Source organism: Amyelois transitella, chromosome 16 (genome assembly GCF_032362555.1).
Source record: "Amyelois transitella isolate CPQ chromosome 16, ilAmyTran1.1, whole genome shotgun sequence".
NCBI classification, from domain to species: domain Eukaryota; kingdom Metazoa; phylum Arthropoda; class Insecta; order Lepidoptera; family Pyralidae; genus Amyelois; species Amyelois transitella.
The window spans coordinates 1,881,941-1,904,804 of NC_083519.1; the positions used below are offsets into that span (position 1 = coordinate 1,881,941).

A 22,864-nucleotide genomic window follows, 5' to 3' on the forward strand; every position below is an offset into this window, starting at 1 on the left:
GTGGTAGAAATTAGAACTTTGGAATTGAAAAGGATTTATAATATAATTTACTACCTATCTAAAAATTACCAGAAAGCTGCTTCAAAGATCTGGAAGCGATGACAAAGCTTATTTTTACTCTCACAGACTGCAAAAGTTAATCAAGAGAAACTTACAAACGAAGTTTTCTCTAATGGCGCTTTTAATAATACTCAACGCCATCTATCAATATCTGAGAAACTACATTAGTTCCGCGCGGCACCGCTTCAACACACAGCGCTACCGTCGCCACATGGCACTCGTATCGATTACGCATGCGCGTTCATCTGACTGAACCCTATGGAACCTGCAGCATCTCGTAAATATGGGCCTATAATTAAAAAAGAAATATTAATATAAATAAGAAAGCAACATGAAATTGGGAATATTGTGGATTTTTCTGGTCTACGCTCAGAATTGCTTGGGTAAGTGACTTTTTTTATTTGACAAGATAGAGATGTTCGTACTTATGGTATCCTAGTAATGTCAGTCGCACTGGTGTTAAGTTGTGATTTAGTAAGACTAGCATTCGCTCCTGGATTCGCTGTCGTGGGAATCTACAATGTTAACGTCTTAATTACTATCTGTTTGAGTGCCATTAAATGATTGCTGATATTTTTATTATTATATGTATTAGCAACAGTTAGAAATTCAAAGGACCTGGGTTCTACTGGAAAGATAGGTAGTACTTTTCATCTACCTAGACGACCGTACCTTGTTCAAAATAAACGGGCTTTCAGACTTTTCAAGACTGTTGGCTCTGTCTACCCCGCAAGGGATATAGACGTGTTTATATGTTTGTATGTCCTTTCTTGTGAACCTATCAACAGACACACAACAGGTTCCTCACTTCCTGATTACAGAATCAGGCACATTAGGTACTATCAAAAGCTCCTATAATCTTTTTTAAGTTATTAGTTTTTTCCGCGTGGAAAGTCATAAGTTCTTTTCCGTGGCGCTAGTGCGCTTATTTGTGACACCGGAGGTCCCGGGTTCGAATCCCTTTTCCGAGTCTTGAATCTATATAAGTAGTTATTATAAAGTATTGTATCGTAGAGTTAGTATAGTAAGTATCTCGTTACACTAGTTTCGAACTTACTTCGAGGCTTACTCAATTTGTCCCGTATATATTTATCATTTACTAGCTGTCCCGGCAAACGTTGTTTTGCCATATAAATATTTTTAAAGTAATTTTTAGTTAAAAAAAATGTTAAGGGTGGACAACCCTTATCACTTACACAAAAATAACATGACAAAAAGAATCCCTTTCAAATTCACAAAATTTCATGAAAAACGGTCAAGCCGTTTCGGAGGGATACGGGAACGAATATTGTGACACGAGAATTTTATATATACATTCCAGGCGTCAAACTCCTGGAAGCGAATCCGGATGTAAAGCGTCTCTATGATGACCTCCTCAGCAACTATAACCGCCTGATCCGACCCGTGACGAACGTGTCTGACATCCTGACGGTCAGACTAGGGCTCAAGCTGTCTCAGCTCATGGAGGTCAACCTGAAGAACCAGGTCATGACTACCAACCTCTGGGTTGAACAGGTCAGTGATAGAAATACTCTTAAATTCGAATAAACTTAGCTTAAAAAATTACAGACGAATCGCATTTCTATCTACTATTACTATCGAAGAAACCATCTAATATATATATCCATAATTCTATAATTAACACATCTTCTTGGATATGTGGGTTCTGCATACTCTATAAGAAATAAATACCCTGTGAGGAATAAATTCCAGTGCTTCTATAAAAACCTTTCGTAGTATGGTATGGTACGTAGAGCTAGAAAGCCTCTTCATGACGATTTTCTAAATAACTAAAGCCTCCTGATCCGACCAGTAATGGACGTTTCTGACATTCTGACGGTCAGACTGGGAGTCAACCTAAAAATAAAGGTCATGACTACCAATCTATAGGTGGAATAGGTAAGCAATATTACTAATCTGATTACCTACTTCTGATCTCCGTCAATGGTTCGGCATCAGTACCACATCCTTGTTCCAAGCAGCTATCTCGACAGTGCAGATGGCTTGATCGACAATTTTCCTAAGACAAGACAAGAAGAATTTCTTCTGAAAGCAAATCTAGACGCAGTTTCTTTATTGAGTCTGACTTACTCACCTCCAACACTAAACCACTCAGCTAATCGCGGTTTTTGACTCTTGTGACTATTGACTCTGTCTACTCCGTGAAGGATCAAGTCGTGACATTTATGTGAGAAAAACTTTAAATGCTATTCCGAAACAGGGGGATAGGTTAAAATGGCTGAAACTCTGAAAACTGCCACTGGAATAACTTTGATCATAAAACACTTTCGGTTTAGTATCCATCTGGCCTTTTTTGTTCAACTGACAATTGTATTTTTGCAGAAATGGTTCGACTACAAGCTGACGTGGAACCCCGAAGACTACGGCGGCGTTGAGATGCTGTATGTGCCATCAGAACACATCTGGTTGCCTGATATTGTTCTTTACAACAACTGGGATGGCAACTATGAGGTAAAATTAATTGATCCTAAAATTTCAATATTAAATAATGGACTTTCTCAAAATATTCCAAAAATTTTAGTAATCAAATCCTACTGGCACTATTTACTCGACCCTTATTTGAGTAAAGTTTGATTTTCTAAATTAGTTTGATCCCTAACCGATGCGTACTCGTAGCAGTTACGATAAGCATTGTTAGTAAACCTGCAAATTCAGGCAACTTATTGTCTATTGTGTAGTAATTGTGTACTTTGTTAAATGACATAATATGGGTCAGGTTCCCCTAAAACAGCGGAGGTCAGATGGGAATCGTTTCATGTTAAAATTAACCTTATGCCAACTAGGATCATGATCGTTGGCGGATTCTGGTTTCTTCTTTAAAGAGGTGAAGATATCATCGGGACAACCTCCATAATTGAAAGTTTCTAAATACAACAAAACAAAAATAAGTAATTAAATGGCTTAAAAACCCCGAAGTACATTTTATGGTTGTGTTGTGGTATATTACATGTGACGTTCAGGAAAACGTCGCAGGTACTCGTAAGAGAGATGAGAGATAATTTAAAGATCTATATAATAACTACAACCTTTATTAGCGGGCTGGTTTAACAATGTTTAAGAGGGCGTGGGTTTAGCTGTAGACACGAGATCCAGCAAGTAGCCGCCAGAGAATAGCGAATTACTTAACTTGGTGAAAGCAGACTAAGGTGAAAAGGCGAAGGCCCGGGGCATGCGCACGCGCTTATATAAGGTTCCTGGGGTGAGAAGTGAATGAAGTGAGAGGGGCATAGGGCGCAGCGTCACAATACAACACAAATTATATGTAAAAAATACATAGTAGAAACATACATTATGAATATGTTGAGCAAAGGCGGACTTATCGCTAAGCAATCTCGTGCCTTTGGGTTTACACAAACAGTTATATTTCAAACTTTTTCATCTTTCAGGTGACACTAATGACGAAAGCGACCCTGAAGTACACAGGGGAGGTGAACTGGAAACCACCAGCGATCTACAAGTCGTCTTGCGAGATCAACGTCGAGTACTTCCCGTTCGACGAGCAGACGTGCTTCATGAAGTTCGGCTCGTGGACTTACAATGGCGCTCAGGTAGTATTTACACTGAACATACATACATACATATGGTCACGTCTATATCCCTTGCGGGGTAGACAGAGCCAACAGTCTTGAAAAGACTGAATGGCCACGTACAGCTATTGGGCTTAACGATAGAATTGAGATTCAACTAGTGACAGGTTGCTAGCCCATCGCCTAAAAAAGAATCCCAAGTTTGTAAGCCTATCCCTTAGTCGTCGTCGTTTTACGACATCCATGGGAAAGATTTGGAGTGGTCCTATTCTTTTTTGTATTGGTGCCGGCAGCCACACGGCACTATATTTACACTGAAAGGTGGACAAAATAGCGAAAATAGGAAAATCTATTTTATTTATGCGAATTAAGCACTATTTTATAATAGATTTTAGAGCGTTTATTCTTAATATCTGCCTGGTGGTAAGCAAGATGAGGGTTAAACACGCACCACACACGCAAGCTCAAATAGTGCGTATTCATTCTTGCCTTGAAAATCCCCCCAAAATGTATGTATTGGGGAAGAGAGATGCATACCAAATCACAGTGATTCGCATCGTTCGGAACGGTAGGGATAGTTCGACCATGTTCTATGTGTGTGTGTGTGTCATCATAAAATTAGGATGTTTTTATTAACGTCCTCCTATCAGCGTCAAGACTGCTTTAAGGTTTGCTTTAATGAAGATTGTTTTGATCCAAAAATCTTTTACGTTAAGAAAAAAATTTGCTATTTTAAACTGCACGCAAACGAACTTGAGAGCACAGCACGTAAAAATATATCTTGCATACATAAGATAGGTTTAAGATAGAAATGACATTTAAATAGTGACAGGTCGCCCGCCCATCGCCCAAAAGAAGAATCCCAAGTTTGTAAGCCCTAGCCCTTAGTCGCCTTTTACGACATCCATGGAAGAGAGATGGAGTGGTCCTATTCTTTTTTTCTTATTGGTGCCGGGAACCACACGGCACTATATATCTTACCTGCATTTTTTAAATTGCTTGATATTTCCCCCTTTGGTTCAAAAGGTTGATCTGAAACACATGGACCAATCCCCTGGCAGCAGTCTGGTGCACGTGGGTATAGACCTCAGCGAGTTCTACCTGTCAGTGGAGTGGGACATCCTGGAAGTCCCCGCTACCAGGAACGAAGAGTATTACCCTTGCTGTCCTGAACCATTTTCAGGTAATGTATTTGTTGTTGTTGAAAATAAAGATTCGCCGGTAACGATAAATTTTATTAAGGTCATATAAGAACTAGATGTATATAGAACTAGATCTTTTTGAGTAGAAGTCGATCAATAGTCTACTCTTAAAAGTAATAGCATTAAACATGATAATACTAAGAAAATTGCGTAGTCGCCTCTTACAATATAAAGTTATTATACTGAGAAATACTTCCTACTTTACTTTTCTTTAATTTTTATTTTATTTTATTTTATTTTATTTTATTTATTTATTGTGACAAAAATGGTTTACACCTATTACAATTATCACACTTTACAATTTGAAACACAGGTATATCATATTAAGTTAACCATATTAAATCATATAAAAAATTTGAATAATGAAATTAAATTTGAATACACATAAATTAAAAACAACAAAAATAATATTTTAAAAATTTTGTCAATAAAAGTTTTGTCCGTCAGATCTTATATTTAATACAATAATTAAGTTAATCACTTTCGTCAGTGTCAGTGTTATTGGTATTAAACCGCTGGTCACTCAAATTTTCACAATATATTAGTAGTGCTCGTGCAATGGTTGGCCAGTTGTCAAAATAAGGGTCAAAATCAGTGTTGGCGCTACGAAGTGCATTGAGGTGGTTTAACGGTCGAACTAGTGGCGACATCGCGCGGGATACCGTGTGCCCTTCGTCTGGGTAGAATAATTTAGGGGGTCTACTACGGCCACGCCTATCCACTGGAATCTCAAGCTCATCAGAGACGAACAATACACACAATAATAATCCTTCATTGCATGTGGCCCGACACACTCTTGCTCAGTTTTGAAGTTAAAAAAGGTTTGTATTTCTTGAATTGTAAAATTACATTATTCTTTTGTTTCAGATATAACTTTCAAACTAACTATGCGTCGAAAAACTTTATTTTACACAGTAAATTTGATTATCCCTTGTGTCGGACTCACGTTTCTAACAGTGTTAGTATTCTACCTGCCCTCGGACTCTGGAGAAAAGGTACGTACGAACATATCTTTATGTGTCACCATTATATACATAAGAACATTTTACACTTACCTATTTCTCTGAAAAAGTTTGTTACAAGGACTTACACAAATACATTATGATTGAAAAACAGCAAAAGAGAAAGAAATCTGCTTTATTGTAAACTGAGAAACACATAACGTAGAAGTTATATCAAATTAAGAAAAAATATTATGCAACAAATATAGATATTGTAAACACAAATTTTTGTGAAAGTCCATGTTACAATGAACATGTTTATATTGAATTTTGTCATGTTCGTGGTGTGGTGTGAATTGTATAATGCCTGAACATCGAAGGCAATCTGCTTCTTATCAAACAAAACAAAAGAGACAACGATAAAAAATAAAACGAATAAAGGAAAATGTCAAAAGAACCAGACTCAACAGGTATTCTTAACACCAACAATGTGAATGAAGATCATATAAACACAATATAAACACTATTCAAAATTTAATTGATATAGCATGATAACTTTATAAACAGAAAATTTTATACAGACACTCAGATAACTTTCGATGTTCTTTTTTAACAGGGTAGTTTTACTGAGGGCATGTGTGTATCCATCCTCAATCCATTCAGTGATCCAAATCCATTTTGCCTCCGCCACTTCCGTTACCAGTAGTCTTTTTTGATTTATTAGCTAGAAGTGTGAGTGTATTAGTATCGTTTGGATTGTTTCGTTTATCATTGTTGTCTTTCCACAGAAAATTATATCAAAATAAATTTGCCAAAGCCCGATGAATAATTTTTCCTTTATCAGAATGTCGAGTAATTATTACATGAACTCTTTTACTTATTTGGCAGAATTGTTTTGCTACGATTCACTAGGAAAAACAATCCTCAAGTGTTAAATATATCTCACCTAAATCTTCTTATAATAGTTCAATTATCTGAAAAGCTACTTAAGACAATAGCTTTATTTTAGAAAAACCATCTTAATCATTTTTTCCTTGTGAACCTTTCCTTGGCTTTTCAATTGGTGTTCAAATTGCTTTGCACGCTAAATGCAAATACGATTATTGATATTGTAACTTATTTTCTTTATTTATATCTAAATAATTATGTAGCTCCATAACATGTTTTATGTACTAATTTAAACTTATAATAACTTTATTAACAATGTCCCTAACTAATTTCTTTACAGATGCATCAAATATTTAAATTGTATTATAATCTTTTTGATCAATTTTAACTTATGATAATGCTTTGCTTATTTTTATTTCTATTATTACCAAATTGCAATTTAATAAAATCTTAAGCAGCAATAAAAGCAAGAACTGTCTTAATATTGACACTTAGACAGTCAAGCGGTGGACTACTACATCATGGCTAAAATTTGACTCTAAGAACTTTCCAAAAATGTTTGCGAATTACACGAGCTGACTCACTCGACTGCTACACAAACAAATTGCACGATACGGTCAGCAGACAAGCTTTTGTCACGCCTATACTGCACAAATCACTGAACAGTGGAAAGACAATGCTTAGTTCAAGTTAAACTCAAAAAGGACTTCTCTCCCTTAGATATCGCTCTGCATCTCCATCCTGGTGTCCCTAACAGTGTTCTTCCTTGGTCTGGCCGAGATCATCCCGCCAACATCCCTGGCAATTCCTCTGCTTGGGAAATATCTACTATTCACCATGATTCTCGTCTCGCTCAGTGTGTGGGTCACTGTTGTCATACTTAACGTCCATTTCAGGTAATATATGTCTTTTCTCGTAGATATCATTAAGCATCTCTATTCTGGTATCGCTGACTGTGTTTTTCCTGTTGCTGGCCGAAATTATACCCCCCACGTCACTGGCGATACCGCTGTTAGGGAAGTATTTGCTGTTCACAATGATCTTGGTGTCGCTAAGTGTGTGGATGACGGTGTTAGTGCTCAACGTGCATTTTAGGTGAGTATTGTGCTAAAATGTTTCACGTAGATGAAAGTTGCAATAAATAAAATACTTTGCCTAGTAACTAAAGCGATTAACATAAAAATAATAAAAAAGTAAATTACGCTTTATGTAGGTAGGAATAACGTCATATTTTGGAAGCAGTAGAAATTGATATTAATATGTAGCACAAAAATTATACATAATAACAAAAATATTAAGAACTGAACCCATTTAATATTAATGAGCATTAAATCACATTTTATAATAGATATAGTTGAGCAAACACAATGCACGATTATCAGTATAATATTTGAGATATTAAAAGAAGTATAATTAAATGTTGAAGTGGGTATGTTTTTACGTTCTGACAAAAAGCTTGATTTGCTTAGACATTTATGCTTCCGTTTAATAGATTTGCTAAGTTTTAATCGTATTAGTGTTATTGCGTTGAAGGTGAACATTGTGAAATCTGCAAATTCCGGAAACTGGATAAATGTAACCATTATCTAATATTTAACTCTTTGCAAAGATTGCGGAATTCGGACTGGAGTTGCTTCGTGTAAAACCTGACTTATACAAACTAGAATCATGGTCATAGGTGTACCCTGGGTTCCTCTCCAGAGACAAGAGGACACAAGTCTAACCCTTCTTCATTTTCTGTCAGTATTCTGAGAACGTATACAATGCACTATCAAACACCGTTCCACTTTTAAAATAACGCATCCAATCCCTCATGTTTGAGTTGCGACTTTGTAGCAATATTTCAGCGTATGGACGAAATAAAATATTTATAAAGTTTGCGCACATCACCATAAATATGTCCAGTAACAAAAGCAATGGCGGATACGGTGCATAAATTGCACAGTCTTTGTGAAGTCAGGCCGCATGAATCATTGCACTATCTATCTACATTGTTCGCGGGCGTCGAATTATTTTGTATACTTTAGGAAACTGTATAATACTCTTGAGAATTTTGATAAATTTTCCTAATATGCTGTTAAAATATTTTTCGTCCTAGGATATAAATGGGATATTATTTATATATATGAGCCAGAATGGTTTGGGCTTTGAATTTTGTAATTTAGCTTTAAACAAACTTTAAACTGACTTATGACATCAAGAATTAAACTCTAGATTGAAAATTCTCTATTGAAATTGGGAAATATTCCTCATAGCATCGTTACGTTATGACAATGTAGATAACAAAGTGAGAGACAGGTTGCTAGCCCATCGCCTTAAAGAAGAATCCTAAGTTTATAAAGAAGAATTACAAAGTCAATAAGCCTTTCCCTTTGGCACGTACGAGTTATTCGTTATTATACTATCATGGAAGATCCATATTTACAACGTTATAGATAAATGGTTGTTGCGCTATTAAAATGGCTAGCCCGGGAAATAGTTTCCAAAAAGAGCAGTAAATTTCCCGGGTCATTGTGGCCACGACGCATCGACGACAGACAATGCTGATGATATATAGGGTGCTCGGACTGCACAGCGGTATTCAATGAGCGCGTGGTAAAGAATAAAACATAGTTTTTGTTGAATGATCCAATACGGGTTAGGTTCCCCTGCAAAATGCGGAGTTCAGAGGACCTACTAGATCAACGGCCCGTTCAGTGAGGGGAAATATCGTGAAGAAACCTGCTCATTCAGGAAATTGGATGTGCAGGTTTCATGATTGTTCCAATGCAGGTTAGGTTTGCAAAGTTCATTTGGCAGTTGCTTCGTGTAAACACCTGACTCGCCCAATCCAGGATCCATGGTCAAAGGCAAACCCCGGGCTCCTCTCCAGAGTGGTGAGGATGTAACCGGGACTATAGTCAGGAGGAAGAAGACAATCATGCGCAATACTAAGTCATCAAGCTCTTAGAACATTCAATAATAAGTCTTATATTATTAATTGTCGTCCGAGCGTCCTAAATATCATCAGTATTGTCTATCCTCTTATTGGAAATTATTTATAGGGCTAACTATTTAAATAGCGTAACATATATTGCAACCTTTTAATAAAATAATAATCTGTCTTTTAAATAAATAAAAGAGAAAACTATTATAAGTATGAATAAGCAAGGCAAGTTCAAAAAAATTCTATTTATTCACTCTTACCTTTTAAACGTTAAAATATCGGAGAACAAAGGCGCTAGAGACGAAATGATAAAAAAATTACTTACTTTATTACAATAAAGTGAAAATGTTTAATAGTTTTCCACATAAACATACAAATTATTATTAAAATTCCCAATCCGCCTAATAAGAGCACCGCATAATAACCGCAAATAACAATAAAACTAAACACGAACATTATTTACCGCGCAAATTGTTCTAGCACATGTAAATCACCCGATCTCATTGTTATTTTGTCATTACGCTTATAGAACACTGTTGAAACGTGAGTTATAACACCGATCCCACTTCTGATAACACCCTAGTTGAGTTATAACGCTATCCGCGTAACGTTATTGGATAATTAACGTTATGATAAAATTTCCATTAAGATTTCATCCGTCGAAGCTGACAATTAAAGCTTTATGATGCACCGATTTGATTGACTTGAAAAGTGATATTAAACGCTTATAATTGATTTTATATGAGAGGTATATGTGTAAGTAATTACTGTTAATTTTTAAGAGCTTGATAATATTACAATAAATTTCTTAAATTTTACGCAACGAAACTAAAGTAAACATTAGCAAGAATATGTCAATTCTGTAGTTTTTTTAATGAAAATTTATAACGAGTTTTATTTATTTATTTTCAAATGAAGATTTTCATTCTCTAAAGTGGAATCACATAAAGCGGCAGTATTATTAATAAAGCATAATGATATAAGTAAAATAAACGTGAATGGCTTATGTCTGTCTTGGTGATACTTCGACAAAAACGAGCACTATATTAAATATTTTTATTTTTATCAATTAATAATTTAATGACGCAACAATTATACTACAAAATCAAATAATATGCATAATCGTTTGAAAGCTCAACAGTACAATTCCTAAAAAAAAAATGTAATATAATTTTTTCAAATATCTTTAGGATGATGATGGAATTTTCTCTTAGGTCGCCGTCAACGCACACCATGTCGCCATGGATGAAGAAGCTGTTCCTCCAGGTGATGCCCAAACTCCTCATGATGAGGAGGACCAAGTACTCCCTGCCGGACTATGATGACACCTTCGTCTCTAATGGGTACACCAACGAATTGGAAATGAGGTACGTAAACATTTAAAAATATAAAGAAGAGAAGATATTAGAATCATAAATATAAATAAATAATATTTTCGTGTTGCATTATACTATTTATGAATTATCGAGCGGTGACCGCGGATCATTGTAACACGATTCGAAACGTCCGAGATAAAATAAAAGTACGTAACGTGCGCGTTTAATACATACATACATACGGTCACGTCTATATCCCTTCCAGGGTAGGCAGAGTCAACAGTCTTGAAAAGACTGAATGGCCACGTTCAGCTATTTGGCTTAATGGAAAGGCTTAGAATTGAGATTCAAATAGTGTCAGGTTGCTAACCCATCGCCTAAAAAGAATCCCAAGTTTGTAAGCCTATCCCTTAGTCGCCCTTTACGACATCCATGGGAAAGAGATGGAGTGGTACTATTCATTTTTGTTTTGGTGCCGGGACCCACACGGCACTTTTAGTTGCTCGTTTAATGTCTGTATTATTTAGGTATAAGCTCAATTCCATCGAGCCATACAGCTGAACTTGGCATTTCTTTGTATTTCCGAGACTGTTGACTCGGTTTACTCTGTAAGGAAAAAGACGTAATTTTATGTATGTATGAGAACCCTGACTGACATGTTAACGATCACGTTTCTGTAATCTAATTGTAAAATTTTACTTTGGAAAAGGTATTGTCTATAAAATTTTAAGAATCACTTCAATATGTGTAGTTGCTAATCATTCTATTTTGACGTGATGTATATGAGACAAATTTGGAAGTATATGCTCTTAAACAAAAGATTGATAATTTGTATTCCATCAGCCGAGTAATCTAGAAACAAACATACCTGTTTTGAAAAATGTAGTCGAATTAAGAATTACTACAAAACCTCCTCCATTTTGAATGTCGGTATACGATGTTCCGTAATATGAACAGATTTTAATATTTATAGGAAAATTTAAAATTGCGTGGAGCAAAAAGTGCTTTTATTCATGGTAAGCTAATAATGGCGGACAAAGCGCCTTTCACCGATCCGGTTAAATCCGGATAATTTCTGTGCAGCTATCAATTTATAGGTGCATCATCAAATTTATTCATCAGTCTCCTGGCGTTAGTTCCATCGCGTCTTTATCATCATCTTTTCTTATAATTTTACTGTTTTTTAAGACTAAGTGATGAAACCATTGTCTATACTCGGTTACGTATACCCTTGCGGGGTAGACTGAGCCAACAATCTCGAAAAGACTGAAAAGCCAGTCAGGTGTATGGCTTCATGATGAAATTGATTTATGAAATTGATGATGATAATGATTGATGAAATTGAAATAATGAGGTTGCTAGCCCATCGTTTAAAAGAAAAATTCCAAGTATATAAGCCTTTTACGACATCCATGGGTACGAGATGGAGTGGTCCTATTCATTTTCCGATTGATGACGGGAACCACACGGCACACGGCATATTATGAAATTAATGTTTCCAATAATGTTGGAAATATAATAAAAAAATGTGATACACCGTTTCGCATCGCGTCGCATCGCTCGCACCGCGCCGGCTCAGTCCGGTTAATACCGGAAAAGCCGTTAATTTTCAACGCATATCACGCCGGGCAATGTTCGTAATGCCGTGAGATTGCGCCGACGACCACATACGCCTGCTGCATGACTGGAAAATTAATGATGATTTTTAATTTTTATGATTGTTTTTACTCGTATAAAGTAAGTAAGTGCCGTGTGGTTCCCGGCACCAATATAAAAAAAAAAGATATGGGACCCCTGCATCTCGTTCCCATGGATGTCGTAAAAGGCGACTAAGGTATAGGCTGATAAACTTGGGATACTTCTTTTAGCCGATGGGCTATTTCCATATTGCATATCGATATATGTAAATATACCTATTCATAACGAGATTTTTCTTATTGGCCTGGTTCTTGGATGTTTATCTATGTAATTTTTTTTAAATAAAAAGCAATTAATTATGTACATTTATTATTTACATATTTCTTAAAAAAAAAACACATTTCCTACATGGAAATTGTTTTTTTTTTTCGCTCAATCTGATAACAAGAAAAATTTTATTTTATAAAAAGATCTAGTTATACACTTCCATAGAATTGTATATTCACCGTTCCTTGTGAGCATGTGCCATGCTATGCTGGGAATAATGGACATTAGTCTTGGCCGTCGCATATGGACGTGATATATAGCTGAAAATATGCCGAACAGCTGCCCCGTTAGCGCTGGGAATTTTAGAAAGAATAAGAACTTTTGTGTTTTTGTATTAACGGCAATTTTTAAGTATATATTGTGCCGTGTGGTTCCCGGCACCAATACAAAAAAGAATAGGACCATTCCATCTCTTTCATATGGATGTCGTAAAAGGCGACTAAGGGATAGGCTTACAAACTTAGGATTCTTTTTTAGTCGATGAGCTAGCAACCTGTCACTAGTTGAATCTCAATTCTATCGTTAAGCCAAATAGCTGAACGTCGCCATTCAGTCTTTTCAAGACTGTTGGCTATGTTTACCCCGCAAGGGATAAAGACGTAACCGTATGTATGTATGTATTTTAAATTCCACGTTTATAGAGATGGTTATCACGATAACGGAATACATTTACATACATCATTAAGTTTTATCCTAATACTAGCGACCCGCCCTGGCTTCGCACGGGTGCAAAATTATAAATGTCATTATACATAAAAACCTTCCTTTTGAATCACTCTACCTGTTACAAAAAACCGCATCAAAATCCGTTGCGTAATTTTAAAGATTTAAGCATACAGACAGACTAAAATAGCGACTTTGTTTTATACTATGTAGTGACTAGTAAGACAGAGCCAACAGTCTCGAAAAGACTGAAAGACTACGGATGGAACGAAATATGGTTCAGATAGTGACATGTTGCTAGCCCGTCGCCTAAAAGAAGAATCCCAAGTCTCTAAGCCTATGTATCAGAATGATATGGAGTGGCCTTATTCAAAAGCACACGGCAGATTAATTAATGTTAATTATTTCAATTGCTTTGCGTAGTAGTGTGCGTATTCCTTGCATTCATTGTGCCGTGTGGTTCCCGGCACCAATACAAAAAAGAATAAGACCATTCCATCTCTTTCATATGGATGTCGTAAAAGGCGACTAAGGCTTTTAAACTCGGGAATCTTTTTTAGGCGTTGGGCTAGCAACCTGTCGCTATTTGAATCTCAATTCTATCATAAAGCCAATTAGCTGAACGTGGCCTATCAGTCTTTTCAAGACTGTTGGCTCTGTCTACCCTACAAGGGATATAGACGTGGCCGTATGTATGTGAATTATCTCAACAGCAGGGACAGTCTTACGGACGCTTTCGGCGACTCCAAGGGTAGCGACAGTGGTGACTACCGCAAGTCGCCGGCGCCTGAGGACGATATCCTATCAGCTTCAGCTCATCAGAGACCTTCAGGTAAAATAAATAAATAAATAAATATATACGGGACAAATTACACTGATTGAGTTAGCCTCGAAGTAAGTTCGAAACTTGTGTTACGAGATACTAACTCAACGATACTATATTTTATAATTAATACTTATATAGATAAACATCCAAGACCCAGGCCAATCAGAAAAAGTTCTTTTCTCATCATGCCCTGACCGGGATTCGAACCCGGGACCTCCGGTGTCACAGACAAGCGCACTACCGCTGAGCCACAGAGGCCGTCCATTATGGACAAGTAACAGTACAAGGTAACATTATGGACATGCTTTTTATCTATACTAATATATAAAACTGAAGAGTTTGTTTTGTTTCTTTGAACGCGCTAGTCTCAGGAACTAGTGGTTTGAATTGAAAAATTATTTTTGTGTTGAATAGACCATTTATCGAGGAAGGCTTTAGGCTATATAACATCACGCTGCAACTTTTATTAGCGAAGATGTAATAGAAAATATGAAAAAAAAATGGGAAAATTATTCATCCTCAAGGGCTTCAATGATACCCAAAATAACTATTCCACGCGGACGAAGTCGCGGGCACAGCTAGTCACGTATATTTCTTAAGGGGCAGATAGAACAGAAGCTTTACGAAGACTGAAAGGATATGTTCAGCTGTATGTCTTAACGTTGGAATTGAAATTCAGATTGTGACAGGTTGCTAGTCCATTGCCTAAAAGAAGAGTTTACATTTTTTTTCTCTTTCCTTTGATTGTGCGCACATACTTTATTTTTTCTCCAGCATGGAAGCTTGCATCAGAAGGTGGTAAGTCCACTGTAAAAAGATTCAAAACGTCCAAGATAAAATAAAGATACTTACGTTACGTACGCGTTAAACACATGTATTATTTACAATTTATCTCTTGCCCACGGATATCGTAAAAGGCGACTAAGGGATTGGTATAAAAATTTGGGATTCCTCTTTTAGGCGATGGCATACCAAACTGTCACTATTTCAATCTCAATTCTATCAATAAGCCAAACAAGGTGAACGTGGCCTTTCAGTCTCTTCAAGACTGTTGGCTCTGTCTACCCCGCAAGGGATATAGACGTGATCATATGTACATACATACATACATACATACAATCACGTCTATATCCCTTGCGGGTTAGACAGAGCCAACAGTCTTGTGAAGACTGATAGGCCACGTTCAGCTATTTGGCTTTAAGATAGAATTGAGATTCAAATAGTGACAGGTTGCTAGCCCATCGCCTAAAAAAGAATCACAAGTATGTAAGCCTATACCTTAGTCGCCTTTTACGACATCCTTGGGAAAGAGATTGGCTGATCCTGTTCTTTTCTTATTTGTGCCGGGAACCACACGGCACCATCTTCTTTAATATGTTTTTAAATATTAAGACAAAGTTCTAATTGGACCTAGGCTATACTAAAACAACTAATTCAAACTGGAAGAGATGGAGTGCTCCTATTCTTTTTTGTATCGGTGCCGGGAACCACAAGGCACGGTGATGATATGTATGTAAGTATTTATAAATGACCTTGTAAATAAACATAGGCTTTTCACCACAGTGACGGAGTCAGAAAACATGTTGCCCCGTCACCTGTCGCCAGAGGTCGCCGCTGCGTTGCAGAGTGTGCGTTTTATTGCACAACACATCAAAGATGCTGATAAGGATAATGAGGTTAGTGATGTTGAGAATTTTTTTTTCTTTACTTCTTTTCTCGTGTCTGTAAGTGGCCAGTACTAGTGTAAAACTTTTAAGGCCGTAGGTATCTGATGTGGCTTTATGACTGTCATCATGGGTTGACAGCTGGAATCAACGGCTCAACGTTTTGAAGGATGGCAGTGTTCGAGAATATTCTGTGCCACTTGCAGTCACCCATCCAAGTGGGGACTGCATCAGAGGTTGCTTAACCTGAATAAGCGCTTCACACGCTCGCGAAGGCTCCTCGAAGTCAACATACATACATCTATACTAGTATTATAAAGCTGAAGAGTTTGTTTGTTTGAACGCGTTAATCTCAGGAACTACTGGTTCGAATTGAAAAATTATTTTTGCGTTGAATAGACCATTTATCGAGGAAGGCTTTAGGCTATATTACATCACGCTGCAACTATAAGGAGCGAAGAAATAATGGGAAATGTGAAGAAAAACGGGGAAAATTATTCACCCTTGAATGATGCTTAAAATAACTATTCCACGCGGAACGTAGTCGCGGGCACAGCTAGTACATACATATAATATCGTCTATATCCCTTGCGGGGTAGACATAGCCAACAGTTTAAAAAGACTGAAAGGCCACGTTCAGCTGTTTGGCTTAATGATAGAATTGAGATTCAAATAGTGACGGGTTGCTAGCCCATCGCCTAAAAGAAGAATCCTAAGTTTATAAGCCTATCCCTTAGTCGCCTTTTACGACATTCATGGGAACGAGATGGAGTGGTCCTTTTCTTTTTTGTATTGGTGCCGGGCACAACCATAATACAGATTGAGAGATTTTTGACAAAATTAATGAGAGAGAATAAATTACGTCAAAGGAGATGGGACGTCGACGGCGATATCTTTAGACAGATGCCAATATTTATACAATCGTTTCGTTACTTTTAATGAGACGAATATCCCGAGGGACCATTCGGGGCAGCAACAGAATACCAATTTACATGAATTTCGAATTAAACGGAGAACGCGCATAAGATTTAACTGAAACGAGAGAAAGCCACGTTAATTATCGCAGAATAACAATAAAGAATGAAAACATTGCCCTCTGTGGTTTAAATATTCATGTTACCGTGTCCAAAGAAATAATGGGGAAGTAGCATCGGTCTTACTGCTAGCGGGAACGGATCTATACTAATATTATAAAGCTGAAGAGTTTGTTTGTGTGTTTAAACGCGCTAATCTCAGGAACTATTGGTTCGAATTGAAAAATTATTTTTGCGTCGAATAGACCATTTATCGAGGAATGCTTTAGGCTATATAACATCACGCTGCAACTGTAAGGAGCAAAGAAATAATGGAAAATGTGAAAAAAAAACGGGGATAATTATTCATCCTTGAGGTTCCATCCTTCAATGATGTCCATAATAACTGTACGCGGACGAAGTCGCGGGCACCGCTAGTTTTAGATAAATACACACAGATAGTCACGTCTATCTCCCTTGCGGGTTAGACAGCGCCAACAGGTTAGACAGGGCCACGTTCAGGCTTCATGATGGAATTGGGACTTAAATAGTGACGGTGGATATTTTACACGACTGAAAGCTATTCTCATTTAATGACGCAAATTAATATACATATTTTGTCTATGGTCTTGAGTATAAACGTTAGCTAAAGTCTTACCTCAGTTAATAAGTAGGTAAGTGAATGAAAATTTCTGGACGATTTTACACGTTTTGTCATTGTATCTTTAGCATACAAATCGCAGCCTATATTAGCAAATATTATAGGGAATTACGATTATAATATATTTTTAGTGTTTTATTTTATGCTCTTTACAACCCGTAATTTCGTCTATGTATATTTTTCGCCGTGTAGTTCCCGGCACCAATACAAAAAAGAATAGGACCACTACATCTTTGTCCCATGGATGTCGTAAAAGGCGACTAAGGGATAGGCTTACAAACTTGGGACTCTTTTCCAGGCGATGGGCTAGCAACCTGTCACTATTTGAACCTCAATTCTATCATAAAGCCAAATAGCTGAACGTGGCCATTCAGTCTTTTCAAGACTGTTGGCTCTGTCTACCCCACAAGGGATATAGACGTGACCATATGTATGTATGTATATTTTTCGCCTATGTTAGTTCCTTGCATGGGTCAGCTTCAATACTTCAGTGCGCCTTGATAAATTTAGTAGCTGGTTTAATAAAATTTGTCACCTCATCTCTAGCGTACAAACCTTAGCTTATGACAGTAGAATACAACGGGGCGAGTGACGATGTACATTATACTCGCCTGAAAGCTATTCTGTTATAATTACGGGGTAGATGATAAGCGAGTTGTACATGATGCGGCCGCTTGTTTAGATAATTGTTTAAATATCGTGTTTAGTCATGCCGAATTGCGAGAATTATGATGTTACGTACACAATTAAGAAATTTGGTACATTGCCGTAGTGGATTTGACCCTGGGAATCTTGTATAGGGTATGTTTTTTAGTAGGATAACTTAACCACTAAACCTCCGAAAATTTTTTTTTAAATTATAAAATGTAAACAGTAATATTAAGCAAAATAACTTTTATAGGTACTGCTAGTATTCCAACGGTAAATGATAATATAATCAAATTATCTCAATCACCAAGTTATCTAGTAATTAAGTCTAGACGAAACCCATTTGAAGTACAAGTATGAACAAAAAGCTCTCATTTATCGCTACACAGCGGCGCAGTACATTTGCTATATTCAAAAGGCACTTCTGCTATCACTAATGTTCTTTTAACGTCCATACGGTACATTCACGCGAAAAACCCGACTGTGCGATTCCAAGATTTACTTTCTAAGAACGAAAACTTATTCCAGTTTTGAATAGGGAATATGTTTGTAGCTAAATCCAATATAGCACCCTCTCGTGCATCGAAAGCATGCAGCCGGTTTAAGAATTTCACAAATATATTTACAACAAAGTATGTATATGCAGTCTATTTCATGGCGAGATCGCGTGTGGAGTTTGAAATAATAAAATTTTGAACTGTAATACTTGTAAGACTAAGTGAGAATATTCGACGACAACATTGGGTGGGATTGGCAAATGTTTGACCAAATTAGATTGTTGATTTTAGGGGTTAACTGATGATTAGCAATTATGTAAAATCGTGTATGTAATAGTTTATTGATTCAACAATCATGTAAATGTAATTTTACAATTGCTTATCACGGAATGTAAAATTAGTGTTGTTACATAAATGATAAAGATTTTATTAGCATTTTCAAGTATCCGAGTCCTAAGTTGAAATGGGGGCACGGGAGTGCCACCGCTAAGACAAGTCATAACATTTTTCATAAAAATGATTTTAATGGTAACACTTCTCATTGATTGTTTTATAAATATCTACATATAATCTGCGAACATAAGCAGCCGGTACACAATTTTTTTTTCTTTGCTACTAGACCTGCTCTAGCGTGCCCTAGATTAATCTGGCTGAAAAGATAATGGCTGGACGTCGCAAAAGATATGCGAGGATGCCGAAAACCGGACCAAGTGGAGAAAGAAATGTCAGAAAGCGGACCCCGGGCCCCGAAACATTTTTATGGAGGGTACAACCGGGACCACGCAGAGATGAGAGAGATAAATCTGCTCTCTTCTCTTAGATATCATCTTTGGGATAGAATAAAATTCACATAAAGATAGGTAACATCGCAAATTTTCAAAACATTGATAGTCCCTGGCAAGATTCTGATGGAGCAATTACCAAAACGCCCAACAAAATGTCTTCAATATCGATAATTCCAATTTAAATATTCAGATGAAGCATTAAAATATTATGTCGTTCGTTGATGGCCAGACAACCGTTTAATCTTTGTTTAGTTAATAATTTAAGTGTATGCAAATTTCGTCCTCAGCCTTTGAGCTATTTGAAAGATTTGAAGGCATGCCCCGAGATGTGCCCGCTAAATTGCAATCGATCGATTTAGTGATTATCGTTGGATTTAGTTGTAAGTTGTTTGAAAATGTGTTTATATTTGAGTCCAAAAAGCTACAACAAATTAACTCAATACTAAAAGTATTACTTTTTATCTTCTGAGAGAGCTCAAGACAAGATATGGTATTAATTTGGACTGACTCGAGATTAATAGACAATACAGATTACGGACTACGTTTAGTAAACAGTTTTGTAATTTCTTTTCCTAGTATTTTACATACATAAATACATAAAATCACGCCTCTTTCCCGGAGGGGTAGGCAGAGACTACCTCATTCCACTTGCCACGATCTCTGCATACTTCCTTCGCTTCATCCACATTCATAACTCTCTTCATGCAAGCTCAGCAGTTTCGGGTACTTTTGACCTGCCCCTTTATCATGACGTCCTTAATTTGATCAAGATACGTTCGTCTAGGTCTTCCCACTCCGACCTTTCCCTCCACACTCTCCTTGTGTATCTGCTTAGTCAACCTGCTTTCATTCATCCTCTCCACATGACTGAACCATCTCAACATACCCTTTTTTAATCCTGTAACTACATCTTCTTTCACATCACAACATTCCCTTATCACCTTGTATTTCCTTTTCAATTAAGCCGCTCTCATACATTGCGTGCTCAGTACTGTTTTTACGCGATCGTTCAGAGGTCGTGTACCTGAGTTACGATCTCTGAGGGCCGTTCCCGCAGAGCATTGATGATCGTCTGTTCGTAAATTGGGTTAGTAAAGTTTTTCCAACCTAAATATTTTGTAATCTACTCTGAAGGAAAATTTTATTATAATTAATCTATACTTTTATTATAAAGCTGAAGAGTTTGTTTGTTTGTTTGTTTGTTTGAAGGCGCTTATCTCAGGAACTACTGGTTCGAATTGAAAAATTATTTTTATGTTGAATATAGGTACCATTTATCGAGGAAGGCTTTATAACATCACGCTGCAACTTATTTAAATTATAGGACATTTCATTAATTTCTGTTTCACAACAATGGTTGATGTCAAATTAATTACTTAAAATTAGTTTTACTGACGCTTGCAAGGCGTCAGTGCAGAAGAAGCGGTAACAAATTGCACTGCACCAGTTTCATCAATAACGTGAACACATCACAATTATTCAAACTCAGAATAGAAATGTGTACTAAAGTATATAAAGTATTGTTATGATTAATTAATTTATACGAAATTTAAATAATAAATACCACTATCATGTATTTTTTAATTCGTATTGTTAAAATTTGTTCTACATTCATTCATGTTTTTTAATGTAGACAATGTGCATTCGTCCACGATTTAGATTTAAGAGATCTATATTTGTAAATTGGCGTCCTATGAAAATGCTGCAGTGTAGTTTGTTTCGCCGCTTCTTCTACACATGCGCTTTGGAAGCGGTAGTAGTTATAATTAGATTTGAGTGATGTGACGTCAATAAGTGATACCTTGTATCCAATTTTGAAAATAAATCTATTCTATTCTGTATTGGGTAAGTCTATATACATACATACATATGGTCACGTCTATATCCCTTGCGGGGTAGACAGAGCCAACAGTCTTGAAAAGACTGAATGGCCACGTTCAGCTATTTGGCTTAATGATAGAATTGAGATTCAAATAGTGACAGGTTGCTAGCCCATCGCCTAAAAAAAAAGAATCCTAAGTATGTAAGCCTTCCCTTAGTCGCCTTTTACGACATCCATGAGACAGAGATGGAGTGGTCCTATTCTTTTTTGTATTGGTGCCGGGAACCACACGGCAACATAAGTCAGTATAAAATAGTTAATTTAGCGAACTGTTCTTACTCTGTGAACTGACCGTTTCCCTCAGTGTTGCAGGGGAGCTAAGTGAATTAGCTGATGCAACATTTTATTTTATACCGTGACGTTACGAGCTCTAAACGGGTAACGTGAAGTGTGGCGAATTTGTTAATGGATGTTGTTGCAGTAAGCTACAATAGAGAGTAAACAAAGTTAATTCCTTAATTTAGCCCTGTTGTATTTATGTATTTAGCACATATGTATGATGGTCTACTTACTCTACGGTGTTAAATTCACCAATACTCACACTAAACCACAGGAACCACACGACACTATCAATGTTATTCTGTTTTGAATTACATTGATAGTGTTGTGTGGTTCTTGGGACCAATAAAAAAAGAATAGGACCACTCTATCTCTTTCCAATAGATATCGTAAAAGGCGACTTAGGGATAGGCTTATAAACATAGGATTCTTTTTTAGGCGATGGTCTAGCAAACTGTCAATTAATATGATATTGTTAATTATTAAAAACCATCTTTATTTGAATTACATTGATAGTGTTGTGTGGTTCTTGGGACCAATAAAAAAAGAATAGGACCACTCTATCTCTTTCCAATGGATATCGTAAAAGGCGACTTAGGGATAGGCTTATAAACATAGGATTCTTTTTTAGGCGATGGTCTAGCAAACTGTCAATTAATATGATATTGTTAATTATTAAAAACCATCTTTAAAGTCAAAAAAAGGAAAATCGATTGAAGGAAATTTAATGGCGTTGCCAAAATACACGTACCTAAGTAAATGCTCTGAGTTATAAAAATGATAGAAGCTATATCACCAAAAAACTTGGATAACCATCACTTCCCTTCTATGGGGTGTCCAACGTAAACCGTTTTGTGAAAAGCCCTGCCAATTTATTCTTTATTGTAACTTAAAACAATGTCTTCCATAACAAGATCCATGCAGCCGAGAAATTTTATTCCACAAATTGGAATATAAAAGATTTTGAAAAATGGAATTCTGTAATGAAACATCAGTTGCAAAATTGGGAGAGAATTTGTAATGAAGCCCGGTGTTTCAATAATTAAAAGTCATCAAGTAAATCTTAGTTAATTTGAATTAAGGCGACAATCCCTCTGTCG

General features: G+C 36.6%; 2 protein-coding genes across 2 annotated transcripts in view; both read left to right on the top strand.

Annotated features, from left to right (window-relative positions):
* The first annotated feature begins 317 nt into the window (after positions 1-317).
* LOC106143286 (acetylcholine receptor subunit beta-like 2) lies at positions 318-7,539 on the top strand. The gene is made up of 7 exons (XM_013345333.2): positions 318-443; positions 1,382-1,575; positions 2,404-2,532; positions 3,468-3,629; positions 4,635-4,791; positions 5,678-5,805; positions 7,360-7,539. The coding sequence occupies exons 1-7, from the start codon at positions 392-394 to the stop codon at positions 7,537-7,539; spliced, it is 1,002 nt and encodes a 333-aa protein (XP_013200787.2). The 5' UTR covers positions 318-391.
* A 136-nt stretch (positions 7,540-7,675) lies between these two features.
* The window catches only part of LOC132902667 (acetylcholine receptor subunit beta-like 2), a 30,077-nt gene continuing 14,888 nt past the window's right edge, over positions 7,676-22,864 (top strand). Inside the window, exons 1-4 of the mRNA XM_060948629.1 lie at positions 7,676-7,734; positions 10,756-10,932; positions 14,223-14,341; positions 15,899-16,011. Coding sequence (XP_060804612.1) covers positions 7,676-7,734; positions 10,756-10,932; positions 14,223-14,341; positions 15,899-16,011 — 468 coding nt within the window. The remainder of the gene's footprint in view (positions 7,735-10,755; positions 10,933-14,222; positions 14,342-15,898; positions 16,012-22,864) is intronic.

Excerpts from the sequence above, each read along its gene's own strand:
- LOC106143286 (XM_013345333.2), top strand. The coding sequence starts at position 392 with ATGAAATTGGGAATATTGTGGATTTTTCTGGTCTACGCTCAGAATTGC. Across the intron at positions 1,576-2,403 it reads CCAACCTCTGGGTTGAACAG|AAATGGTTCGACTACAAGCT; the intron begins GTCAGTGATAGA and ends GTATTTTTGCAG. Across the intron at positions 2,533-3,467 it reads ACTGGGATGGCAACTATGAG|GTGACACTAATGACGAAAGC; the intron begins GTAAAATTAATT and ends TTCATCTTTCAG.